General features: G+C 52.5%; 1 protein-coding gene across 4 annotated transcripts in view; it reads left to right on the top strand.

Moving 5' to 3' along the window:
- The window catches only part of GALNT14 (polypeptide N-acetylgalactosaminyltransferase 14), a 122,622-nt gene that overhangs the window by 25,139 nt on the left and 77,539 nt on the right, over positions 1 to 19,944 (top strand). For all 4 annotated transcript variants that reach the window (XR_010070193.1, XR_010070194.1, XM_063328153.1 and 1 more), the window contains one exon: positions 12,795 to 12,964. Coding sequence is in view for 1 of the 4 variants with exons in the window: in XM_063328153.1 (XP_063184223.1) it covers positions 12,795 to 12,964 (170 nt within the window). In the remaining 3 variants the exon portion in view is untranslated. The remainder of the gene's footprint in view (positions 1 to 12,794; positions 12,965 to 19,944) is intronic.

Below are 19,944 nucleotides of genomic sequence, written 5' to 3'. Positions count from 1 at the left end.
CTGAGGCCTTTGTATCACCATCTTCTCCCCTCTGAGGACATGCCGCGGCTGGTGCCAAGGGCTCGGGGAGCGAGGGGAGGTAGGGGCACGCCTGTGGCTGGCAGGAGGGAGCTGCTGAGGGATGTAGGAGGAGGGTGAGGATGGAGAAGTGAGCCAGAAGATGCCCAACACTAAGGGAAACAGCATCACCAATTTGGGGCTCAACTCGTGCTTTCAGGACCGTGCAGACAATGAAAGGGTTTTGTTTCATCTCCAGTTACACAGACCCGTGAAGGAATGGTGCAAGAGACTTTCCTCTGGCTGCGGAGAGCCTCCCTGCACCTTCCGCTCCCCACCTCCCCTGCTTTCCACCGGGATGCCCAGCTGGCGACGTGCCTCCTCTGCAAGGAGAGTCCCTTCCCCCTGTACCTGGGGGCCATCGGACACTGTAGTGGTATATCCAAACCTGTGAGCAGAAAAGCCATGTTAGCCTGGTCTCAGCCATACCCTCGCTTTCCTCTCCTGCCTGGCTGGAGTTTAACAGCATCTCATGTTCCTCCGGCTGGGAAGACTGTCTCTCTTCATTTCTTTGCAGCTCCTGTCAGCAGCAAATGCGACCTCATTTGTATTATCCCATGTCTGATCCCACCTAATCCTTAATGCAGGGTGCTGCCGGCAAGGGGAGTGTGTCGCTGCGGGAGCAAGGGGGATCAATTGCCCAGCCAGGCGGTGGGGCTGCCTAAAAGTGGGTCCAGCCTTTATTCTGTGCTCCTTGCATCCTGTGGGGCACTTCCCTTCTGCCCTCCATAGCTTTCTGAGAGCAGGGACCTTCACCTTTGGTAGATATTGTAGCGATAGGACGAGGGGTAATGGCATTAAACTAGAGCAGGGCAGGTTTAGATTAGACATCAGGAAGAAGTTCTTTACAGTGAGGGTGGTGAGACACTGGAACAGGTTGACCAGAGAGGTGGTGGAGGCCCCATCCCTGGAGACATTCAAGGCCAGGCTTGACGAGGCTCAACCTGATCTAGTTGAAGATGTCCCTGCTTCCTGCAGGGGGGTTGGACTAGATGGCCTTTAAAGGTCCCTTCCAACCTAACACATTCTATGATTCTATGATACTGCACAGCTTCTGCTGGAGCTAATGTGTTCGCCTGGTGCGGAATGCTCTTCGTTAAAGAGGCTGTTAGGCTGTTTTGGTGCAGACTGTTTGAGTTTGGAGGTCTTGGAGGTGTTGCCTATCAACTTATTTCTGGTAAAAGGGTGGGCAACCCTTGGGTGATGACACCTCCATGCTGCTGTGGCTAATGAGCGGAGCACGCGTTGACTTGCCACCCAGCTGTGCTGTGAGAAGCAGTACCATGCCCGCAGCTACCACCTCTTCCGAGGCTGGTACCGCTGAAGCATCAAGAGCCGACAAATTTAGGGGGTCTTATTTCTGCCCTGATTTGAGCCCTGCCACAGGCTTGTATCATGCTCACTCAGCTTGCCCACGTGCGTCGTGCCTCCTCACATCGTGTGCTAACACAAAGTGCCATCTATAGAAGCGCTTTGCTGTCTGCATTGAAGAGGACGAGGTTTTGGGGTTGGATGCGTTGAGGTACGGGCAAGGCTTGCTGTCCCCAGGCATGGGTTGGCCATGGTGTGTGGAGTCGTGGTGGAGCCGGGCAGGAGCATGCCCGGAGCCATTGGACAAACTACCTCATTGCAGCCAAGGGGGTTGATGCATGTCCAAGCAGAAGCATCGTCAGAACTTCCATCTGCATTTTCATGACTGATGACTCCAAAAATCCTCTTTTCCTTATTGCGGTGAAACGTGTGTGTATGTGTGAGAGAGAATCAGTGCCAAACGCAGATCTTATTTTTTTCCTGATAATAACAACAAAGCTTGCTGCCTGGTTGCTGGTTTCCATCCAGATCCCCATGCTTTCAGGAGGTGTTTTGAGTTTGCTGCAGCAGGTGACTTAGCAGTGGGTTTGGTTTTTATTTTTATTTTGAGTGGGTTTTTGTACAATTTTTTTTTTTTTTTTTTTTTTTTTTTTTTTAGCTTCTAGAGATGTGCAAGAAATATTGATCAGATGTTGCCAATGTGTTAGGGAAAGGGGGAAGGGAAGGTTGTCCTGCGTCTCCTGGCTGTGACAAAGCAGTGCTTTTTGAACCAGCATCCTCCTGGGTATGAGAGCTCCACTGATGGGCCCTTGGTGGTAACACAGCTGTCCTCCAGATTACAGTTGTCGGTTGCTACAAACCCAATTACAGCTTTGGTTGGTTTTTTTGGTTTTTTTTTTTTTTTGGTGTTTTTTTTTTTCCTTCCCTCCTTATGTTTCCCTTTTACATCTCTGATCTTCCCAGCAACGTGGGGAGCTGTGCTTGTTCCTTCGCATGAGCGCAGCAGGAGGGGGCGGTGGGATGTGCATCTCCATGCTTGTTTGCCTGCTTCTCTTTTTGGGAAGGACATTGCTGCTTAAGCTTGTCCCTCAAAGGAAGCTGATGGCTTTTGCGGTGGCAGAATGGGGTCTTTGCTCCAGAAGAAGCTGTGATTTTTCCCAGCGCTGTCTCTTCTCCTCCTGTGGGCATGATTTTGGGGGCAGATTTACCCTAAAATATTGCTCAGGCCTCAATGTGAGCTTTGGACCCTGCTGCCAACTCTGTGTTGTCCTCAGGCTGTCCCTGCTGTGTGGACCTGGTGTGTCCCCTGCCACTGCTCCCCTGCCTGGTGGCAGCTCTGCTCAGGGTTTGCTTGTGCGAGCGGCAGCGCTGTGCTGCTGGAAGAAGGTGGCCAGGCCCTGGAGATCTGTCTGTGATCTCCCCAGCCAGGTCACACCAGCCGTACCTCCGGTCTCCCCCATCCCCAGCTAAACCCCCACCATCCCAAGGCGCAGCACTTTTTGGAGGCTCCTGCAGCGCGTGTGCTTGCGGCCGGCAGGGACCCGCAGTCCTTCCTCAACAGGCTTATTTATTTTCTAACTCACCGTACCTTGCTATGGTGCGTTTCTCACTAGCCAGGTTTATTTTTCTTCTTTTTTTTCTTTTTTTTTTCCTTTTTATTCCTATTACTGAGCTGAGATAGGAGAAAGTTGTGCTGACACATATGCTCTAAATTATGCTGCTGTATCTCTAGGTGCTGTCAGTCATGTTGCTCCCAGGCTCGGGATCTTGCAGACGCTCCAGCAGCAGGTACCTAAGGATCAAAGGTTTAGATCAGTTCTTGCTGTCACAAATGTTTTATATCTAATTTCTCCTTGAGGAGAGCTGGGGGGAGGATGGGCTGGCGGCTGGGTAGTACATGCACCCTGGAGCATCGTTGCCGTGACCTGAGCTTCATCTCCCTCTGCCTGCATGTTGAGGGCCCTCTCCGGGTTACAGAAACACCTGCCTCTCTGCAAAACACGCGTGAGTGAGACGAGGAGATGGGTCACATTGAAGCCTTGGTGCTTTTTGTTAGTGGGATGGCATCTGACAGGTGGGCACCGGCGGGTCTGGGAGGGGGAAAGGCAAGCTGGTGGCTTCCTGAAGACAGCTAAAGCCATGCATATAACTGCCTTGTGTATTTGCAATTATTTTATTTTGCTTGGATATCTATTTTTCTAATCTGTGGGTTTTTTTCCCCCCCTGTTAGAGTAAACCAAGGTAAAATGAAGCTTTCCCTCCCTTGGAGGCCCTTTTCCCTTCACATTAATATGCTGCCGTTATCCGTCGCCTCTCTGCTGCTTGGTTTGGAAGAGCGGCTGCTCGGGGAAGGATAGTAGCATTAGTTTCTAAAGCTGTGTAAAGATCCCCATGGAAGCAATTACCAGATGGATTACCCCTGGCTTTGCTGCTGCGAAAAGGCTGTGTCGGGTCGAGGATGCTGAGTGTATTAACAGCACGATCCCTTCCTTGCTTGGGAGGTGCGGTTTGGATTAGCCGCCTGCTTTTTAAAGGGCTGGGTTCAGAGGAGGACGCTGGCTGCTGGCTCCTTTCCCCTTCCCTCCCTGCTCCCCTTTCCCCCTCCCTTTCTCCCCAAACACCCCCATCCCGGGCTGTCCTCCGGCACTTGGGACCAGCAGCTCCATGGGGAAGGGGGAGACCTTCTCCGACCTCTGAGATGCTCAGGCTCTGTGGTTTGGTAGGAACTTTGGCTTTTGCGCAGAAGGACGAGCAAAGCTCAGCTGGAGGCTTGAATGCAGCTATGGGCTCCTAAGCACTAAATCATCTGCTGCTCCTGCTGAAGCCTGGGAAGGCTGGTTTGACCTTCATGGCTGGGAAGCAGCTCGTGTCCGTCCTGAAAAGGCACAGAAGGGAAACAAAACACCGTCTGTCCATGCAGGAGCTCCCTTTGCCACTCTTATTTACCCGCTGTGGGTCAGGGCCCTTCCCAAATGCGTTTGACCTCTGGTGATCCTGGAGATGAGCTGAACTTGGCTGGCGTGCAAGAGGACACGGAATGCTGCCTTCGTTTTTTTCCCAATTAGTGCCTTGTATAATTGCCGTGGATCAGGGTAGCAGCTCTCAGCCTCACCCACACCCTGCAGCCAGCGGGTGGTGGCACTGAGCGGTGGCAGTGGGCCGTGGGGGGGCTGCCCATGGTGTCCAGTTAATGTGGCATAATGGCTGCAAAGATGCTCTCTGCCGTCTCCTGGTATCCTGGCAAGCCCGGAGCAGGGTGACAAGGGTACCCCCTCTGGCAGGGGGCAGAGACGCTGGGGATAGGTGGCATCAGCGAAGGATGGAAAGGGCAGGTGTCCCACCACTGGTGGGAGCGGCAGTGGGGGCACCAGTGGGGGACCATTGACATCAACCTGTGAGGCTCACTGTGGAGCAGAGCCACTGCCAGACCAGTGGGTTTCCACCTTTTTTTTTTTAAAAAAAAAAAACCAAACCAAAAAACAAACCCAAACAGAAATCTTAAAAAAAAAAAAAAAAAAAAAAAAAGAGAGAGAGAGAGAAAAGAGAAAAAATCTCAGTGGAAGCAGAGACTCTCTTGTAGACTCTTAAAACCTATTTGGTCTTGTTTGCTGTCCAGAATTACTGTTTGCAGACCTATTAGAAGAGTTGGCAGGCACCAACGGGCTCGGGCTGACCTCGCTCATCCTTTCTCGGGGGGCCGTGGGGGAACGCAGAACTTTTTTTGATGGGGACTTGAGAAGACTGATGCAGCCTGAGCATGAGCGGTTGAGAGCAGGGGGGCTGCAGGCGGGGGGAGGAGAAGATGACCAAAAATCCTCTCCACCCTCCTGCTTGGCTCCCAGCACGGACAGAGCTGGGTCTTCTCTTTTCTCCAGTCAGCAGCTTGGTTTGTGCTGACCTCCTAAATATTCAGCTCATTATACAGTGTAACGTATAAATAAAACAGAAGCAGGCAGCAATATTCTCCAGGAGGATATAATCGGCTTCCTTTCCTTTTTAATTATACAGGATTTGTCTTCATGTGTCAGGCTATCCTATGGGCTAATGTATTATTTTAAAGAATGAAAGGCTACGTTCTTTATACTGCGAAGTGCTACAGTATGGCTGCGTGCGCGCACCTGATGTTGGGCGTCCAAAAAAGGAAGACCATCTTTCCAAGTGGGACCGCAGGGAATTGTGTAGCTAGATGTTATTTCTAGAAGTCAGTGGCCTGGATCCTGTGCTCCTTTCCAGCGTCACAGGGAGGCAGAAGGTTCCTCAGCATATTGGAGATGATGGAAGCCACCATGGGGATTCCTTGGGATGCTGGCTGGGAGTGTGCATCGCCTCTGCCCCCAGAGGGGCAGGACGGTGTCCTGATGCTACATCCAGCAGACAAGAGCATTGTCCACGTGGGAAGCTCAGGCCCAGGCTGCTGGCGGGAGGTGGGGGTACGTTTTAACCTGGGGCTGCTGCCGGCACGGCAAGTGCTTGCTGATAAAGCGTGGTGTGAACTCTGAGCTGACTTGCTTTCTCCTCAGGGAAGCCCTGGAAACAGAATTTGGCTTTTCATCAAAGCAATGAATCTGTCATCTTTCTCTCCTTGCAAGTTGGAGTCCCCTGCTCCTGATTTGCAAATAAATTCCCCGTTTTGGTGGCTGCCCTGGCCATCCGTTTTAAAATTAAAGCTTCTGCCTTACTGGAAAAAGCATCAATAATTCTCTGGCGGCTTTTCATGCTCTTGTGTTTGGCTGGAGACTTTAGCAGATTTAAACCTCTGGAGGGTGTTTCAAACCCTGTATATCGTTTACCGCAGATGCAGACAAGAAGATAAACAAAGAGCTGGTTCTAGCTGTGATCGACTTAACGATGGCACAGCTGCCTTAGCCCTGGGTCAGCTCCTTGCACTGAATCCGGGGCCAACGGCCTGTGCTGATGCTAGTTGAGCATGGGGACATTCAGAGGAAGGTACTGGAGAACCTTCTCCAGAGCCTGGATGCGGAAGTTTCCATCTAGGCAGTGGTTGCAGCCATAGTTTTTGAAGGTCAAGTCTTCTTCCAGTTCCCGAAGGTCAAGTTTTTACCATCGTCATTTTCCAGCCTTTGTGGGTCCTGTTGGCTGCAGCAGTAGGTGTCTTGATTGTGTAAACGGATGTGTGCAACACAGGAGAGATGCAGACGCTGCCCACGCAGGAGTGGGCATTAGAGGATGGGTTGGAGAGAGACGGGTAAAGGAACCTGGGCAGCGGGCAGGGAGGGCAGCAAGGGTGGTGATAGCCTGGCCTTGGCCTTGGGGCCAAGTGAAAAAGTGGGATGCTTGCTAGAAGGTCCTCAGGGAACTCGTGTTCCCTGCTGAGCTAGCAGAGGAGGAGGCAGTGCTCCGTCCTTTGAAGATGGAGCAGTGTGCCTGTGGATGTGTGCGAGCAGGGAAAGGTCATTGCCAGTGAGAAGCTTAATGGTGAATGCTCAGAGCTTCTCCAGGGACCCCAAGCTGCAGGACAGGCTTTGCTGGTGAAGAGCTTTGCTTTAATTATGTATCTGTATTAATATTTTATTCAGTTTTGGTTTTTTTTTTGTTCTTTCTTCCTCCAGGAAGTGGGGTCAGAGCAGACTCAGATCTGCAAGTCTCCCTTGAGATGCGGTAAATCACCTCTAAGCAGTGGGAGATGCCAGTCCTCCTTGGGGCTGTCAGACATGGGTCTGCTGTTGCATCCCTTTGGGGTCCCGAGGAGCTGCCACCAAGGTGCACCTGGGTGTTGTGCCCAGGTACCTGTGCAAGGGGAAGAGGAGCTTCACAGCCCTCAAATAAAGGAACTGGAGCTAAAATCCCCACAGGGTAGAAGACTAATTAAGGGCGGATGATAGCCGGGGCCGAGCTACCTCCGTTTCCGATGTGTGGTTGGTATCAGCACAAAGCTGGAGAAGACGGCACTGAGCCAATGAAGCACTTAAGCAAGTACTTAACTTCAAGCATTTAAACAGGAATTTCTGTGCGCTTCTCCAAATGCCTGGAGTCGCTTAGGTTTGTATTTAAGTGCTTGATTGTCTTGGGGGCTGTGCAGCGTGGGGAAGGGGGATAAGGGAAAGGAGGTATGGGATATGACCCTTCCAGGGTCTGTGCCGGTTTGTTGTTGAGCGTTACCCGAGGCACTGGAGGACATGCTGCAGGATGGGTACAAAGCCTGTTCTCCAGAGACCCACAGCCTGATTTTGGCACCGCCACGTGCTCTTCAAGGGGCAAAGAGCATGGCCGTGGTGCTCTGTCTGTCTCCCCCGTGTTTCTTGGGGATGAGCCCATCAGGATGCACGGCACTGGGCACACAGGGCTAAGCCAAGCTGCTGGATTCTGGTGTCAGGAAGAGTCCACCAAAGCTCGACTGAAGGATCTTGTATCTTGATGCTCCATCTGGGCTGTTCGGAGAGACGGGGAAGAAGATGGAGGCAGCGTGGTGCTGCCCTTCTTCTTTCTCCTCTGGGGCTGCTGACCCTCAGTGCATGCGGTGGCACTGGGGGACGAGGAGGGATGAGCCCTGCCCTGTTTGAAGTATTATAGTCCTTTCAGATGGCATTAGCGCCTCGGCCGGTAACAGCTCTATAATTGAACCTCCCATTTGCAGGGGCCTCGTGCTTCAGTGAGACGTTTAAATCTCATTTGTATAATGCCTGGTTGCAATTCCTGCTGAAGGATTGCCCTCTGCCTCCGGTGCCCCCGAGCTGTGCCGAACACGCACACATGCTCCAGCTGTCCGCGGGCAGAGGAGCGACCGAGCGCGGCTGGGCAGCAGCGTGCCGAATGGCATCCCAGTTTCTAGAGTTTTCACTTGTTTGTTGGAGCTTTTGTTAGGCTGATGTATTATTATTTTTTTTATTGTTATTATTTCCCCCTCCTCTCCAATTTTTTTAATGCCTGAGTGCCAGGGAAGGCAGGACGGAGGCTCAGCGGTGAGTGCTCGGTCAGGGATTATGTAAGGATGAGATTTTCCAGGGAAAGCTGGGTGTGAGGGGTGCTGAGGGAGAGGCCCATTTGGCTGCTGCCAGACCCCCTTGGGGTCATCATTGTACCTGCACAGGCAAAACCCCTTTGCCTGGCCAAAGACTGGGGCTCCCTGGCAAATCCCGAGCAAAGCCCACCCGGCTGCCTTGGATTTGCTGCCTCCTGAAAGGATGCATGTGGCGCTGGTCCGATTCACCTCAGTCTAATGGCAGCTGAGCCCAAAGGAAAATAGCTTTTATTTTAGCGAAAGCTTAAGTTTTCTATTTCAAAACAGTGCCGCGAAAGAAGAAAGTGAATCAGAGTCCGCTTTTGGCTCATGCCGCCCACACCTTTTCTTCCTGGGCAGCTGGAGGCTGGCCCTGGGGACCAGTGTGACTTGCCTGTCCCCGGTCACCTCCGGCTCTGCTTGGGACAGGCTTTTCACCTGAAATGCCCTTTCTCTGCCGAGCCACCTCACCAAGGTGCTGCCGCAAGGTGCCGGCCCCCTGCCCGCTGTCCATCCTGCTCTGGCCTCCGGTGCCAGGCGAGGGGTGCCGGGGGCTGCCCGTGGGGACAGGCAGGAGGGGACCGAGCATCCCGTGGGGACGCTGCGGGCCCGCAGCAGCAACCAGCTGGGTCGCTCGTTCCTCCTTCCCGCTCCAGCGATCCCTGCTGTACTGTAATCACACAATTATTATGCCATTAAAATGTCATATTCGCAGAAATCCACATAAACAAGGCATTAGCAGTTGCCAGAAAATTGTGGTTTTACTGCTAATGACCTGCTCTCCCCCCGCAGCACCACTTCTTATTTTGAAATATTATTTTTTTCCCTTTTTTTTCTTTTTTTTTTTGTTTCTGAGCTGTGATTTAAGAGGCAGATGACGAATTACATCTTTGCACTGAGGGACTTTCGATCTTTAATGTGCAGTTGCGGTGAAAAGCTGCCTCCTCTGTGCTTGCTCTGGGGGTTTGCCCTTTGCTGGCGAGGCGGTGGGTGGTTTTGGGGGGTGCCTTTAGTGGGTGGTTTTGGAAGGTTGCCTTTAGTGGGCTGGTGAAGGAGAAGGCTCTTGGCGAGCCCTGCTCTTGGCTGGGCACTGGCGGGAGATGGGAGGTCCTCTCTGTGATGAGTTTTGTCTGTGTCTCCTTGCCTGGGGGGGTCCCTGTCGTTGACCCCCCCAGGGGATCCCCCCCAGTGTGGTGTCAGCAGGGGCGGCACTTGTTTGCTGAGAGCGGCCGGCTATCCCTTGGATATTTTTTTCCCCTCTCTTTCCTGCAGACTCATTGAGTCTCTCAAACTCTTTAAGCATTGACTGTGTTTCCTATAATTAATATCAGCCATTAAACTGCAATGTTGAAAGAGAAATTACCTAATTCCAGGAAAAAAAATGAAAATTTATTACCAGTACATGAGAGAAAATGAATATGAAACTTGGAGAGAGGAGCCCTGTAGAAGATAAATAGAAAGGCAAGTGGAGTATTGACTCGATCCTTTTCTAGTGCAGGGTAATTTGGCTTCTAAAGTGAGTTAGATCATAATAAATTAAATTTAGATTTCTGCACATCAGTTAAATAACTCCCAAGACAGAATTCTGGTGCGAGGAAAAGGTGATAATACATGGCGAAAATATTATGATGAAGACCTTATGCAGTAACCCGTACCTGATGTGCTGTCCCTGGGTGAGCGAAGGGGATTTCTCCTTCCGCTTTAACTCGCTTTTCCCATCCCTGATCAGGTGCCGAGAAGCAGGCAAGTCCCTGCGTGCAGTTCGGGGAGGTCTCCTGCCTCCCACCGCATGCGTAGCTGGGAGCTTCTCATCCGAGGCCTCGCATTCCCTCACCTCTTTGCGCAGGTATTTTTTTTGCAAAGGTCGGTGCAGGTCGGAGCATCCCTGCTCCGATTTCAGTTACCTTTGCGGGGAGCTCGGGATGGAAAGCTGAGGAATGCCTAGTCTTCAGAAGATTTGGACAGGAGATGTGGGTTGAAAGCAAATGACAAAAGCCCGGCTACCTACTGCTGGCTGAGAAAGTTAACCCAATCCCTGGGCTTGTTTTATAACTAAAGCTCTTTGGCCAGGTAGTGGTTGAAATAACTCTTTAATCTCTATTTGGCATCTATTTGCTATTGATCTCAGATATGTATTTAGTTACCCATATTTAGGAACCATCCTGCTGATAGCTTTCCTGGACTGAAAAAAAGAGAGCCTGGGTGAATTAAGGTGGGCTGGTGTCTTTCAGATGGAGATTTCATGGGGGCTGTAGTTATTCACAGCGGTGTGAACCAAGAATGCTATCCTTGGGTGCAAGGTTTATCCAGGGCAGGATGGGAAGCAAACACCACGGGATAAGGCACTGGTATTTGTCCATTTATCCATTTACCGTAGGGACCCCAAGTAACTGGATGGTAGCAGGGATAGATGGACGCTGGGGAAATGCCATCCCAGACCTCGAAGCACGTGCCAGGAACCTGCCGTGGGCCGAGCCCTGCTTCTGCTGGCCTGGCCAGAGCCTCCCTGCCCTTGCAGCACACGTGGAAGCTCCGGTTTTCCTGGAGCCGTGTCTGCCTGAGGGAATCTGCCAGCCCTCCCGCTCGAGCCGTCGGCTGCACCCTTCTAGCTGATCCAAGGCTACTGGGTTTAACTGACATCAAAAAAAAAATGTATGTACGTATATATCCAACAGCCTTGAGTCGTATGTGTCCACTTTTAAAAGCCATTTCTCTTCTTGTTAAGTTTGATAAAACCAACTTTTACTTTTCTTCACAGCATTAAAATTTAGGGACTGCAACTGCACGGCGGTTGTTTTAACGGCGCCAGACCCCCCAGGGTCATCATGAAATCTTATAAACGTCAGGCTGTTGGTGGCTCCGCGATGCAATCGGCTCACTTCTCCCTGATCTTTTACTGCAGCGGTAAATCACATTTTGCAAGATGCCTTAGAAAAAACGTAAACAATATTTATCACCCTGCGTACGTCAGTCCTCCCGAAAGCCCGCAGGCGGGTTACGTACATCCTCCTTGTGAACCTCCTGCAGTGACCTTACTGGTTTCATAACTTTCTCCCAGCTTTGAATAACTTTCTCCTTATCCTGAATAACTTTCTCCCAGTATGGCTGGTGGCTCAGGGGGGTTTCTTCTGATCTTCCCTGCACTGGGATAAGTGCTGGAGAAACTCCCGAGGAGGCTGTGGGGTCACACTGGGGGAGGACAAATATGACCTTGTCTGGAAACCCCTGCATCCCTGGGCTTTTTGGGGGTGCTCGTGTTGCTGGAGGCGCCTGGCTTGGTCCTGCCGCCGTTCACTTGCAGGAGCCGGGGCTCCCTCCTCCCCTTCCTACGACTGGAGAAAACACGCTGCCAGATGCGAGTAAAATCAATTACAGGATAAAAATCGCCCGTCTCAAAAGCTTCATTTTGTGCTATTAGCAGGCAAAATCGGCTTTGAGATGGTGTGAACTGAGGGGGGGTGGGTAAAAAAAAAAAAGAAAAGCAGAAGAAAAGATCAATTATTGGATAAGATCACCATTTTCTGTAGGGCTGAGATGTCTGTAAATGTTTTGCATCTCTCCGTGTTACACGTAGGCTGAGATCAAAGAGGTGGTGCTGCTGTAACGATGAGATCTTATCATCGCTACATTGTGCTCGCTGGCTCAGGCACTGCGCCGCCGAGGGATGCCCAAAACCCCCCGACAGCACCATGCTGCTGTGGGATGCTTAAATCCCCCGACAGCACCATGCTGCTGAAGGATGCTAAACCCCCTGATGGCACCAAGCCGCCAACGGATGCTTAAGCCCCCCCGCAAGAGCTGTTGGAGCTGTTGGGTAACCCCGAAATGCAGCTCCTCAATCCTTTTGCTGGGGGGAGGCCCCATGGGCACATGCTTGCCCACTTTTGTCTCTGTGGTTGGGCTGAAGTCCTTAGTGGGAGCCTTCTTGTGGCAAAGATGGTCCGAAATCAGGCTGGTAGGCCCATGGCTCCCTTCTTCCAGGGTCTCAGAGTCTTCCAGAGTACAGCTGTGGAAATACGGGATTTTGCTTGATGAAACTGCTCCTGTTCTGATGGCCCTTTCCCACCTGAAAAAAAGTGGGCGAGGGGCAGGTGGTGTAAAATACCTTTGTTTTTTTTGCTGGAGAGAAGTTAAAACCCTAACAAGACCTTTGCGCTTTTATATTTCTCGAGGCTGTGCTGTTTGAGAGGGGAATCCACCAGGGACCTGAATTTGGTTTCAGATTAGTCATTTTAAATTCAAATTGGCAGGCTCACTTTGACATGCTGTTTGAAGACCTAGGGAAAAAAAAAAAGAAACACACCAAAACCTGAAGACCTAATGAGGCTCCTTGTTAGCCTGCTCTTGCTGTGCTTGCCCGTGCTGCGGGGCCGATCGACCTCCGTGGGGGCTTGGGAGGACCTCCGGAGCGGGGTCAGACGTGCTCCGGTCTCTCCTCTCTCTAATGGGGCTGACTTTGTGCGCGCAGGGCTCAGACGTGGACTGGGACGACCTTTGGGATCAGTTTGAAGAGCGGAGGTACCTGAGCGCCCGGAGGTGGAAGGGCGGCGAGGACCCGTACCGGCTCCATGCCTTTAACCAGCGGGAGAGCGAGAGGATCCCCAGTGACCGCGCCGTCCGCGACACCCGCCATCACAGGTTCTGCCCTCCCCCCTGGTTTCTCCTGATCTTCCTCACGAACTTCATTGTGTGGGTGGATGGTCCTGTTCCTCTTTTCAGGGCCGTGGTTTTGGGATGCTAGGTGGGTCTGGGCCCTTCCCCCACGCCCGGTGGGTGCTCTTGGGATTGGTTCTGTGCCTGGGTTGTATTTTTAGGATTGAATCTTTTGCTTTACTTGATTTCTTGGCTTGTCTGGAGGGGCTAAACCTATTAATTAAAACCGGTATAAATTATTCCAGGACCACAGGGAAAGAAAAGAAAAGCCTTTTTTTTCTTTTTCCTTCAGAAAAGTAACGGGTGTGCGAGAGCACATCTCCACGACGGGCAAAATCTTCCCTGGTGCTGGGAACTTCTGCTCTGCAGATGATGCAACGAGGTGGTGCAAGGAGAATGAAATAACTGCTGAGCACTTACTTCGCTCTGCAGAGAGCGGAGTTAGTGTGGGGAATAAGGGACTATTGGTGAGTGAGGGGAAGATAAGAATTTATGGGGTTACCAGCCGCTCCAGCTCCACTGGGGTCAAAAATATCATTCGGGACCCAAAGGGACCCCTTGTGAGAGGAGGGAGGGTTGCAGTGAGGGCTGCCTTGTGGGACCCGCGCTCCCTTGCTGCTGTCCGTGTGAGAAGGGCAGGGTGGGAGTTTTGGTGCACCCTCGCTTGCCGTGAGTGGAGCCGTAACCTCCTTCCTGTCACCACTCCAAACTCATCGTGGGGGGGAAAAGCTGCCCTTCGCAGCTGCAGGTTGTTTATGGTCGGTGGGGTTAATTGTTAGTCTGCTGGATGGAGTGATGCCGAGGTGTCCCGCCGGTGTAGGAAATACCCCCAAGGTTCCCTCGATGCAGTTTTCCTCCTTGTCCTCTGAGGGCACAGCATATGCCTGACCCCCACCGGCAGTCCCCAGCCCACAGCCAGTGCAAGCCTTTTCCAACGAGCTGTGCCCGGCATTATGTCCCAGCCTACAGGCAGCATCCGACCTCTCCTGCCCTCTCCTGGGAGCCCTTTTCGGGGCAAGTCCTGCTCCGGTGGGAGCTCTGTGCTGGACCCAACCACGGCCCCTTGCTGCCCAGGCTGCGCCTTGCTCCCAGGTCAGAGCGACTCAGCTCCTGGCATCTAACCCAATTCCGAATTTCCCTTAGCACTTAGGCTGAAATGCTCAAGCAGCACCAGTGCTCCAGCCCTGTAGCAAGCCATGTGCTTATTTATTTATTTATTTATTTATTCGTTTAGCTCCTTTTCATGGTAAGGACCAGATGCTCCTTTCTCCAGAGAGGAGCTGTCAGCCCTGATGGACGCCTGTTATAGCTGAGCAGAGAGCGAGCGTGCTGTTCCTGGAGAGAATTAATGCCAGGGATATTAACCATCTGCCCTATTAAAAGTGAAGATTGACTCGGTTGCCCCCTCGCCGTACCCCCGCTGTGTGGTGGCAGCCACCTTGTTCCCGGGCGGGCGGATGCGGCGCTGAGTGCTCCTGCAAAAGAAAAGTTCTCATTAAGGAGGAAGCGAGGGCACAGCACGTGGGAGGGGCTGGGGCTAATTGCATTTGCTTCCAATTTCCTTAACCCGGTAATTGGATTCTGATTTATTGAATATGGCTGAACAATGCTGTGGATGACGCACCATTAGCCGAGCATTAGAGTGGCCGCAGAGGAAACGGGGCTGCCGGGAGATATGGGGGAGGCAGGCGCTGATGGGTGGGATGGAGGGGGGAGAAAGGTTTGGGCATGGTGGTCGCCAGGGAGAGGAACATGCAGAGTTTGCAAAGTCTGTCTGGAAAGAAATCCTTGCTCATGGTGCAGGTGTCTGGGGAGCTGCCGCAGGCGATGCTCTGGCACTACCATGCGACCTGGAAGTGGGTCCTGAATTGCCCAGTGGAGCTGTGCGGGAAAGCATGGGTGAGCATGGAGCAGGGAGAAATTGCTGGTGGCTGTTTAAGAAGAACATGTAAAGAGCATGGGGTTGACTAGGAGAGGTCCCTCTACAAAGGGGCGAGCAGAGTACCGCACGCCAGGTTCGTGTGAGAGGTGGGAAAACCCCCAGGGCTCACACTGCGTGACCTGCTGGAGACTGTGATAAAAGACTTGGTTTCAACGGCAATGCTGCTTTGTGCGAGCCAGGCTGGAAGTGCTCAGGCTTTCTTGTGTGATAGTGCAGCCAAAGAGTTGGACCCCGATTCTGCTCCAGCTGACCTTGGGGAAAGGCGCATCCTGGCACTGACCCCACGCCAAGGGGCACCACCGTGCTGGGAGCTGTGCCGAGCTGCTCCTGCCCAGCTGCTGTTCCCCAAGAAAGTTTGCATGAGGGGCAGGAAACTTTGGAGAGGGTCTTCCCTACCTCTTGAGCACGTCCCCATGGGCAAGCAGGCTCTCCTTCAGCCTCTCAGACAGATGTTGTTGCCCAAAGCAGCTTCCTCTTCTCTCCAACCAGGTTTTCAGCATGTTTGCTCTCCATGTCTTATCCCCTCTGCACGACAGCCGGCAGCACCGAGACTCGGAGACCTGCAGACCACAGTATTGCCCGGAGACCAGCACCTCGCAGCACTGATCCTAGTGCCTGGGAAGTGGGAGCGCTGCTCCTCACAGCCCCTCTGTGGAGTGTTTTTCACCAAGACGGTTGCAGAAGATTTCCTGGAGTTTTATTTGCTAATCCAGCCAAGCATCTGGACTTGCCAACAATAGCTGAATATACAAAACCTGGCAAGGGCTGAGCCGCAAGCTCCTTGTCAGAAGGTCATGGAGAGGGCAAATACTTTCGGCAGGGTGGGATATGGCACTGACAGCCCGTTGCTTAGCAATGTTTGCTGGATTGACTATGTTTTTAAATTGCAGCTAGCGGAATGGTTTCAGATCAAGAGGAATCGCAGTGCTCCGAGGAATCAGAGCTGGAGAAACCATGGTGGCTCTCCTTGCCGGCCTCCGGCCAGCACAGGACTGCAGCCTCGTGCTCGGTTTGTGGGTGATTTCAGCCAGGGAAATGCCATGGCTTCTGTGGACCACGTCACGTCCCTCAGTCTGGAAGATCTCATAGCTGGAACATCGCTCCTGGTGACATGCCTGCCTTTCCCTGCTGTTGACTGCATTCCTGATTGCACATTGGCTAAGCCCTTGAACCACATGAAGGGATGCCTTTCTCCAAGAGAGGAGCATGTACGGTCCTATGGTGGTATGTCACATCCCCACCAAGAGTCAAGGTTAAAAAAATCCCCGTGACCACAGCAGCAGGCTGGGCCCGGATCTAGCTGGCGCGTCCACGGCACGCACAGCCAGCTCATGCCGCTGGAGTGGGTGGCTAGTCCCTCTCCGCTGCGGTAGCCACACACCATTGGGATTACCTCATTGCCACATCCCACCTTCTACAACTCCCACCGGCAAACCGCAGGTCCAAACCGTCAGCGCGTGAGTCAGTGCCAGGCACACGCATGGGGAGAGGAGCTGAAGTTTCCAGTATTGCTCAGCAGCTTGGAAAGCCAAGAGGGAGGATGCGTCGCCCCCAGCCAGAAGACTTCGTCGTGATGGCTCCTGGGCTTTTTCCATCTGCGGCAGACAGCTCCCGGGGAGGCCGGTATTCGCCAGGCGGTTGCTCCATATGCTGCTTAGGCTGACCTCCGCCTCCCAAACGCTCCGTTGGGTTTAATAGATGTGCAGATGCTGTTGTGGCTGCCAGGCTGGGCTGGGACCACAAGTCACGGCCAGCACTGGCCTGAGCTGGGGTTTGCACTCACTGACGGCGCTGAAGCAGGGAGGTGAAATCGGGGATGAGGAGAGTAGACGAGAGGGTGGTGGCTGGAGGAGAGGTAAGAGCCTCCAGCAGGCGTCTCTAGCTATTGCAAATCACGTCAGCCAGCCTCAGGCATCCCCAGCTGCCTGTTTTCCTCTGTTTGTCTTGCTTTTTCCCTCCGCAGCACAGAGACTAGTTTAGTAGTGCTGTCTCAAGAGCTGGTAGAGCAAGGAAGCCGGTGATGGACCCTTCTCAAATCCTGGCATAAGGCAATAATCATCTGAATTTTTGAAGCTCCCTCTCCAAGTGCTCCCTTCCCAAGTGCTTTACAAGAGGCCCTACCTACCCAGCTAAGCTTGAATTTAAAAGCTGCTTGAGGGGGTGCATTTGTGTGCATATGTGCATGTCTGTGAGAGAGAAAGCAGCTGCTAAAATCAAGTTGCGATTGAAATGCCAGGCTGGCAGGGATACTGGCAGATACGAAGATCAGGCGTTGCATCATCTGCTGAAGATGAGAGCCTCCTGCCAGCCCGGTGGCTTGATCACGCCAACTTGTGCCCCTTAGAAAAGCTCTGCCCTCGTAGTCTGTCCTGTTCCCTTTGCAGGGAACAACACACACCGTAAGACTTCCTCCAGGTTTCTTCACTCGAACCACAGCGCGGTGCTGGCTGGAGAGTGTCTGTTGGGTGGGAGAGCTGCCCAGGGCTGGTGGCTCTGCTCATGGGGGCAGTTCACGGAGGGATGGGAAGAGGTGATGCCTGTGACGTTCCCTTGGGGCAGAGAGCTGCTGTCTTGAGTTCTTGAGGTCCAGGAAAGTCAGGATTTTAGCCCTCAAGCACTACACCCTGCAGCATTATTTTGATCGGCTAATTGCAGCGTGCATCCCAAGGGTGCAGAGGCTGCACGTTCAGCATTATGTTGGAGCAGCTTTAGTTGGGGTAGTTGAAAATACCTGACTGTGCTTTGCGTGGGGATGACCGTGAGGAACACGTCATCCCGAGAGCGGTCCTACCACTGCCAGGCGTGGTACCTGCGTACACGGGCAGGTGGGGCTGAGCATGGATCTCTGCCACTGCACACCTTCCCTGTGTCCCCATGTCCCGTGTGGAGGTGTTTGGTGTGCGGCACCTGAAAGCGTGTGTAGACATCTGCGTGCAGATTGTGTGAGGGCAGCTGCATCACATGCGGGTTTTGAAGTGGCTCCGGTTTTGGCTGACTTGATGATTGCATCCCAGGAGTGGCAAGCAGTCAAGTGCACTGAGAATATTGTAATATCTTCTTGGAAGTGAAGAGTCGAAGAGGAGAAAAGCAGATTTTGACAGCATTGCCTTTGACTTAGTGTGTTTATGATCCCTTTGGACTTCGCACATTGCCTTATCTTCCAGCAACTTCCTTGCCCGTTAGACCAAAACCACCTTGAGATTAATTGAGGTGAACACTGGGTCTCAGCAGCTAGGAATGCATTTTGTACCCCACATAGGGATTTAAGCGTCTTATCCTCCTCGCCTGGTTTCTTGGGAGTCCCCGGAGGAGGAACTTAATGTCTGGAGAATGACATGTGTGGAAAAGCCCACCTTATTCCATAGGGAGGACAGAGGTGGGGCTATGCTCTGCTCTGCCGTACTCAGCGGTACCTGAACATTAGACCTGCAGAAGCAAGTACGTACCTACCAGGTGGCCAAATCCCCTTTGAATTTGAGGGAAGGTTTGCAGGGATGTTACTGGGATGGATCTTGAACAGTTGAGAGTAGAACTAAAACTGGAGGCTTTCCTGGTCTACTGTTGCCCTTCCCTTTGCTGACTCCATACATTTCTCACTGTGGCCTCTGGATTGTAGCTGAGCTAATCTGGTTTCCTGTGTGTAATGCAGACTGAGTCCCGAGGGATTCTGTTATTTTTAAAATTTGCTTATTCAGGCAGCGTCTTGCGAGTTGCTGACTCTGGATGTGCTGTGCTGTAGGCCAGGGCAAGAAGCGGTGCGGGTGCACGTGCACGGGGTCTCGCTGCGCCCGATGCTGCTTGGGGCAGAGGGGTGGTGGGGCAGCAGGGAGACGGGCATGTCTGAGCAGAGTTGCCTAGTGTGTGGTGGAGGGGGGATGGACCTCTGTCCGTGAGGACGGATGGAGCTGTACGCTCGTAAGACGTGAAGGAGGGAGCCTGGTGAGGAGGATGGGGGAGAGGGAGTGCCCAAATGCTCCCACGCCTCTGGACTCAGCATGGGCAAAAGCTGGAGGGGGTGTCCCCACGCTGTCCTGTGTCTGTGCTGCTGGCTTTGCTCTGTCCTGCACTCTCTTGTGTGGGCTGGGGGGTCCCTGTGTGGGTGTTCCCCTGGGAGACGTGCGTGGTGCTGTGGGGAGAGGGGCTGGCAGAGCTTTGCATGGGCTGGAAGGGGCTGGGTGCAAGGGCGTACAGGTCTCTTCTTGCTTTCGGGGTTCATTATTAGCTGCTGTGTGACTGCCAGCAATATCCCAAAGAGTTTTTCTGTCCCTTGATCTGTTATTCCAGCTGTTAACATTGTTCTCTGGGCAAAGCCAGGGTGTTTCTGATTTCATTACAAGATAAGATTTATCACATTTTGGTAAAATCCTGTATGGGTGAGGGCTGTCCCTGGGTCTCTTGCCAGCAGAGGATACTCTGAGACTGAATCAGCTGGGTGAGAGATCTGTGATCACTCTGCCTTTGGTCTTGGTATCCTTCTTATTCCTGATGCCAGGCAAGAGCACAGCATGACCCTGCAGGTGAGCAGTTACACAAACAAATGGTGGAAGACACATTTGAAATGAAAGTTATCTCCATTAGGAAACAGCATAATTGCTCTCGTCTCTTGGACACCAGACCCTAAGAGGTCAGTGCTTGACACTGGTTTTCCATCACCTCCTTAGGCTGTGATCTCTGGGGATGAAGATATGAGAACGGTCCATCAAGTAGGACAGGAGTTGGTGTGTGTCGTGGGGATAAAGCGGAACTGCCTGAAGTGGCCAAGGTTTTGTTTGCTGTCAATCAGCTGGCCTTTGTGGCCTAAGTTTGAAACTTTCACAGGCTGAGCAATGTCTTGAGAGAGAATTGCTTCTGTGCAACCTGGTAACCCTTTGGCAGCAGTAGAAATAGTTAGCACAGGTTGTTTATGTCAGGGAAAGTACCTTAATATGTTTTGTAGCTTTGCTTAATGCAGTTCAGCAGCTGAAAGCCAGTGAAAGAGATGGCTTTGGCACTGATCCACCATTTGAGATCCAGCCGTACCATC

Source organism: Chroicocephalus ridibundus, chromosome 3, assembly GCF_963924245.1.
Source record: "Chroicocephalus ridibundus chromosome 3, bChrRid1.1, whole genome shotgun sequence".
Lineage (NCBI taxonomy): Eukaryota > Metazoa > Chordata > Aves > Charadriiformes > Laridae > Chroicocephalus > Chroicocephalus ridibundus.
This window is presented reverse-complemented; position numbering and strand designations above follow the sequence as displayed.